The following is a 7,537-nucleotide window of genomic DNA, read 5'->3' on the forward strand; positions in this document are numbered from 1 at the left end:
ATAGGTGCCCTGAGAATGACAGCGAAACGGGCTGATTACTACCTAGCTCAGATACCAGCAAACCCCGAAATGGCTGAAGTTCAAAAGATAGTGCTCATGGGAACTGCCCATATCCTACGTAAAATACTGTCTATGTGATCTTAAATTTTAAAACAAGCACATAATTTTCTTATGGTTTCTTAAACATTCTCTAGAACAACACTATGTACAAATCCAAATATATGGTACCCTAGGTATAACACCAACATGAACTTCTAACTTGTTGTCTCTTGAGGTCTCTGGGTGAGACTTGGATCCAACTTGTACAAATGCAAAACAAAAGTCAAACATAAAATAATAATAATGATAATAATGATAATAATAATAATAATGATAATAATAATGGTTTCAAATTTTGGCACAAGGCCAATAATTTTGGGGGCAGGGCTAAGTCAATTACATCAATTCCAGTGCTCAACTGGTACTTAATTTATCGACCCCGAAAGGTTGATAGGTAAAGTCTACCTTGGCGGGATTTGAACTCAGAGCATAAGGATAGACGAAATGTCACTAAGCATTTTTCCCAGTGTGCTAAAGATTTTACCAGCTAGCTGTCTTAATAATAATAATAATAATAATAATGATAATGATGATAATGATAATGATAATAATAATAATAATAATAATAATAATAATAATGAGAACTAAATAAATATTTGGCAAACTGTTCTTACATCATCGTAAACAAGTATTATCAATTAAAGATGGTGTATTGTTGCATTGAGTTTTGTATTACAAAATCCTCCAATAAATTAAAAATAAGAAAAAAAAAACCAATGTGCTGCCCCTCCCTCCATCCCTCTCTCAGCTCCACTTCACCCTCCCGAAACCCTAAAAGTAGAAAAATTAGAATTCTATAAAAAGAAACATTAGATCTCAAGTGGAATTGGTCATGGTTAGGGTTGTGGTGAATGGTGGTTGTTGTTGTTATGTTGTTGTGCCGGTGGATTCACATAGGTATCAGATACATGTAGTAGTAGCAGTAGTGGTAGACTTTGAAAGAGGAAAGGGAAGCGTGAACCTCAGTTTACAGTTTTAAATATATTTTTGCCCCCTTCAGCTTTCATTTGCCTATCGTCATCATCATCATCATCATCATCATTATTATTATTATTGATACAAGGGAGGCTGCAGGTGTGGGCTTAAAAAACTTTTTTTTAATGGATAATAATAAAAAAAAAATGAAAAGCAAAAGTTAAAAACATCTTTCCTTATTTGCCGGCTGTTTCCTCTTACACCGTCTATAAATGCACCGACGTAAATGATGACGCTAATAATATTGAGGATGAGAAGGCAGAGAATAACAATGATGATGACGATAATGATGATGATGACGATAATGATGATGATTTTAAAATATGATTTATAATATTTTTTTTGTTTATGGGTTTTTTTTTTTACCTGGTGTTAATTTGTTATTATATAGGATGCAATCCAATCCCTTAAACAACATATTTGCACTCATCATTTACTCCCCCCTCCCTCAGCCACTGTACCCATCACCCCCATCCCACCCCCATCCTGACCCCCTTTTTTTTTGGCTTAATCACTCTTATGAAGTAATGCCATTAAACTACACATTCCTTAGCCATCGTTAATTCCTTGCTTTGGAAAAATGAAACAAATAATAACAACAACAACAATAATAATAATAATAATAATAATAATAAAGAAACACAACAACAATAACAGAATCTCAAGAATATTATTTTTGGGTGTTTTTATTCATTTTATATTATAATGTAATCATACGTATCTTCGTTAAAGTTATTCCTCACCTGAGTGACGTCATTTGAGAGAATATCAATTATTACCGTGACTAGACAGAGACTAAGCTAATGATCACATGATAGATAGAGTTGCATGTGGGGAGTATTGTTGATGGAATGCATCACCCTCCCTCCTCCTGCCCCAGTATATTACTGGTAGTTATTGGGATCCAACAAGAGTGCTTCTGCATAGTTAGTTAATATGTCATGTCAGTAATAATAGCCAAATTTTCTTTAACTCGTTATCGCTCAAATTACTTTTATAAATGTAATGCTTATTTATTAAACACTGTTTGAAGTTAATCCTGCATTATCTTGTAGCTTTGAGGTTTGAATATGATTGCTTATTATTAGAATAACATTGTAGGGTGGGTGTGAGAGGTCAAATCTGGATGGTTTGGACATGAGACAGGTAAAATATTTGGGCCAGATATAGCTGGTTTAGATGCTAAAGTGTTAACCCTTTTGTTACCAACCTACCTGAGACTGCCCCAGGTTCTAGGACACAAAGCGATCTAAATTCAAATCTCCCATCAAAATTTCAAGTTAATTGAAATTCCAAGCATCACCTTAATAATGACAAAAGGCCATATAATTCATCAGAAATATAGTCTTGAGGGGTCAAATCATACCCTGCTTTCTTATATACTGAATAAAGACACCATGAAGTGCAAAAGTTTAACCAAAGCCCAAGCTCAGGTGGTGCATTTTGTAATCCACCCCAGTATCCAGTGTCGCAGAATGCAGGGCATCAATGTAGGAATAGGCTAGCTTGTGAAATGAAAGCCAAATAATAGAAATGACAACATATAAAAAACAAGTATGGTATTCAATGCTTTATAAGACATACACATGTATTTGTTGCTGAACACTAATGAGGTGAGATGCCACATTATGCAATGTTTCTACAACTGTTATACAATTGTTATGACATTTTGAGGAAACATGTGTATGAGCTGTAATCATCAACTTAGTCAACGCCCTTTACCATGAACCAGTGAGGGACATCTGCTTAATTACTCAAACTCTGCCATCTATTTTTTAAGCGTGGTCTGTGATGTAAATTATTCCTGACAACAGATGGGATGGTCATGGTTTGAATGACTTTGATTGTAGGCCTGCTCACTCAATTTTATCTCGGGGCTAAATATCATCAACAACAAGACCCACACTGTCTGCATCATCTCTTGCTCACCTTCTTGTACTTTGAGTGTATGTTATGGCACCCTATCACTACCTTCTTTATCTCCTTTTCAAATATTGCCACCCACCCTTATATGATGTGGAGTAGCCATGTATCTCCTCTGTAGCAAGACAGTAATGCACATCCTTTTATAGTACTTCAGCCTTACAACTATACTTTAGCATAATACAACCTCCCTTCTGAAATATTCCCTTCAACTTAGCAACAAATTTTTTTGTCCATTTCCTTTTCTCTTTTGTTGTCTTACAAGTTACTCAGCTACCGCACTGATGCTGGTGGCATGAAAAAACAGTGCCCAGTACACACTAACATGGTTGGTGTTTGGAAGAGCATCCAGCGGTACAAAATCACACCAATACTGATACAGGAACTCGGTGAAGCCCTGCAATTCCCCAGATCTTGTCAAAATGTCTAATCCATGCCAGCATAGAAAAATAGACTTTAAATAAAATAATGATGGTGGTGACGATGATGATCATGATCATTGTATTGGTTGTTGAATTATCAGAGTAATACTGAATTTTGTTTTTCTTTGTCTATAAAGACACTGCACTTGCCTTCAAATCCCCCCACTGTAAGTCAGTAAAATATATACCAGTTCAGCTTTACTATTTGACTAATTCAATCACTAAAAAAAAACCAAACCCAATATCTAGAAAAATAAAACAAACAAACAGTAAAAAAAAAAAAAAACCGAAAATGTTTGGACTGTGGCATTACTTCCATTCTGATAGCATCTACTTTTGACATAACACTCTACTAGTGATCAGGACTTTTCTGCATATATATATATGTATGTATATATGTGTGTGTATATGTATATATATATAAATATGTGTATGTATACGTATCTTTCTTTCTCCATATCTATACATCTACCTAATCAGCAAGCAAGCATGCTTTCAGTTTTTCTATTTCACTGTCTTCCATTGTGCACCGCTCTTAGTCTTCCATTCTCCATTCTTTTACTCTGACTACTAAATTTAGTTGTCAATTCTGACAGATTACTATGTCATGCTATGACCTGACCCCGGCTTTGTATAGGGATCTCAAGCAATTAGCTTTCTTCGCAACCAAACTGTCACTTCTGTAGCATTCTAGTATTTTTGTCTTTGCCAACTATTAGTAACATTTTAACCTGTGACACTCTTGCAGATAGCATATTAAATTTCTCTGTCTGCAATAGTCAATTCCATTTAAGATATTGGAGACAGAATATGTATATGTATATATATATATGTGTGTATGTATGTGTGTGTGTGTTGAAAGATATATTGAAAAAAGTGTTTTATTGATTTACAAAATAAACAAAAAATATAGTAAACATGACCCTAGAACACAAATATTAGAAATTTTAGTTTGATTGATCAACATTTGATTGAGATTTTGATTTTTTGATTTTTGGGGCTTCTTTCTTTCTTTATTTATTATTTTTTTAGTAGTGGTGGGGGGTCTTGTTTCTTTTGATTCTTTGAGTGAATTTATTTTGAAATTTATTATCATGATCAGTAAAGCTATATGATGGCAACGAATTTCAAGGAAATGGATTTCACAAACTGATGCGCAAGTCTCTGCTGGAAGCGGAGTATGCTGCATAGAAGTTTTAATATTATATTGACTTTATTTAGAGTCATGATACAGAATCAGAAGAAAAAGTTGGAATCGGATGGCTTGTTGAGTCTTAAATACCCCACATAAAGGTGGGAAACTTTGGTGTGTAATGACGTCCTCTGACAGCCAGTGGATTATGGATCATATGGATCAACCATGGCTCTGTGGTAAGAAGTTTACTTCATAACCACAGGGTTCCAGCTTCAGTTCCAATGCATGGCATCATGAGACCTTGAGCAAGTAACTGCTACGATAGTTCTGATCTGAACAAAACCTAATGATAGGATTTTGTAGATGGTGTCTCAAAAAAGACATTGTCTAAGGGTATGTGTGTGTGTGTGTGTGTGTGTCTGTTGTTTCCTCCTTGGTTTGACACTGTATGACAGTTGTAAATGAGTGTCCCTGTCATTCCTCTCTCTTTGTAAAGCATGAATGGAGAAACCAACCAACCAACCAGTACTTCCATTGGCTATTATTATATAGATAGGTTATTTTATTCAGTTCACTGATTTCTATAAATCTATGAGACATGTTGAGACAAGAATATTTAACAATTCAAGAAGGTCCATTCCCTTCATTTCTTTTCTGACAAAGAACTTTACCATAAGCATTAGAATTCACCTATTTTCACAGCAAAAATCTTATTCAATCCAACCAACTTCTTTGGCTGCTATTCCTGGGAGAATCATGGTAGTAGATTCCTGAGGCACCTCCTCCATAGGAACCTATCAGAAGTAACCATCATTAGACTTCCCAGCAGGATTCCAGCAGTGTGCAACTGACTCTATGGATACCATCCAACCATCTTGTTTTTGGTGTACCTGTAGGTCCCCTGCCATTTGGTTTAGCTTGAAGAATTCATCTTGTAATTTTCTCCTATGACATTTCTAATTATATATCTGTAGAACCAGAGTCTGGCTTGGAAACTTATCCAAATTGGCAAATTTTGGTCAGATTTTTACTGACGCATCAATTACAAACATCCTTGGACTCATTCTTGTTAAAGAATGGTTGATTTGGCAGAATCATTAAAGCACCAGACAAAATGTTTTGCTGCATGTCTTCAGGCTATTTACTTACATTCTGAGTTCAAATTCCACCTTTCATTTTTCTGAGATAGAAAAATATGATACCAGTCAACTACTGGAAGTGTGTTGCATAGATTAAAACTCTTTTCTACTTAAATTTGAAAGAATTATTTTTACTGCTTGTGGCCACTTTAATGTGGCTGTCCTCTAAGAGACGACGATACTACCATTTAACCATAGGAAGACATCTCTTCCAGCTGGGTTTATTCAGTGCACTTTTTGCACCCAATATTTATTGCAAGCAGGAGATAACTTCTGCCACCCTAGCTTCAAGACTTAATTATTTTTACATAATTAGCCTTTCTCTATACATGTATATCAGCCCCTTTACTGTGGAAATAGGTAAAGCAACTCAAAATTTCATTACGCTTGACTGTGGAAGCAGTTTTATAAACCAATCTGTCTTTTATTGAAGAATGTCATGTTTATCTCAGGTTTATTGATGCTGGATGACTTGCAGTAAATACCATTTTTTAATTTTGGTAAATATTTACCATCATTCTTTTATCTTTAACTTATGTCAGTTCTTAGACTGTGGCCACGCAGGATGCCTGCCTTGAAGAATTTTACTTGAAATAAATTGATCCCGGTACCTGTTTTTTTTTTTTTTGTTTTAAGCCTGTTACTTATTCTGTCAGTCTCTTTTGCTGAACTGCGAAGTCACAGAGATGCAAGCACACCAACACTGGTTGTCAAGCAGTGTTGGTGGACAAACACAGACATAAATACACTTACATGCACAAACACATGCATGCAACACACCCACAAACATTCATGCAAAGACACATAGTGCATACACACACACACAGACCCATACATACCCGCGCACACCACACTCATATGCGCACACACACACACACACACACACACATACATACAATGGGCTTCTTTCAGTTTCCGTGGAATACCATGAAATTTTAATTTCACAGTTTAAGGGGCAAATGGCCACAGTTTGCACTCCAACATAAACATTTGTTTTATTATGTATGTTTTTTGGTAAATCTTTCATTCCGCTTTCACCCTATCTCCTTGTCTCTCACCCTCTACCCTACCTCACTCTTTCATACTGAAGATATATGTATATGTATACATACATATATATATGCAGGAGCATTTTGCTAATATACATTTATTCTATTACAGGTAACGTTTACAAAGCGAAAGTTTGGGCTGATGAAGAAAGCCTATGAACTGAGTGTTCTATGCGACTGTGAAATAGCACTGATTATTTTCAACAGTGCTAACAAGTTATTCCAGTATGCCAGTACCGATATGGATAAAGTACTGCTCAAATATACAGAGTACAATGAGCCCCATGAAAGTAGGACTAACAAGGATATCATTGAGGTAAATATCTATAATCTCAAAATTTATTTTTGCTGCAATTATATAAGAAACATGTAAAAAAAAAATATATGTGTGCGTTATATATTTATAAATATATATATATATATATATATATATATATATATATATATATATATATATATATATATATATATATATGTATATGTATATATAATCATAAAAAATAAAAAACATAAGGTTAAAAATAACATTCAAACACTAATATATATATATTTGTGTATATATATATATGTGTGTGTGTGTGTGTATATATATATACATATATACACACACGCACATACATATATATGATATTATATTATACATTTCTGTGTGTGTGTGTATATATATATATATATATATATATATATAACGTTACATAAATATGTGTGTGAGTTTGCGCATATGTATATATACACATACATACATATATGCATATTATATATATATATATATATATATATATGTATATAATAAAT

General features: G+C 34.1%; 1 protein-coding gene across 3 annotated transcripts in view; it reads left to right on the top strand.

Annotated features, from left to right (window-relative positions):
- Positions 1–7,537, top strand: part of LOC106878542 (myocyte-specific enhancer factor 2C) — a 350,263-nt gene that overhangs the window by 122,586 nt on the left and 220,140 nt on the right. For all 3 annotated transcript variants that reach the window (XM_052967356.1, XM_052967355.1, XM_052967357.1), the window contains exon 3: positions 6,855–7,058. In XM_052967356.1, the coding sequence (XP_052823316.1) occupies positions 6,855–7,058 (204 nt within the window). The remainder of the gene's footprint in view (positions 1–6,854; positions 7,059–7,537) is intronic.

The sequence above is a fragment of the Octopus bimaculoides genome, chromosome 4 (genome assembly GCF_001194135.2).
Source record: "Octopus bimaculoides isolate UCB-OBI-ISO-001 chromosome 4, ASM119413v2, whole genome shotgun sequence".
In the NCBI taxonomy this organism is placed as follows: domain Eukaryota; kingdom Metazoa; phylum Mollusca; class Cephalopoda; order Octopoda; family Octopodidae; genus Octopus; species Octopus bimaculoides.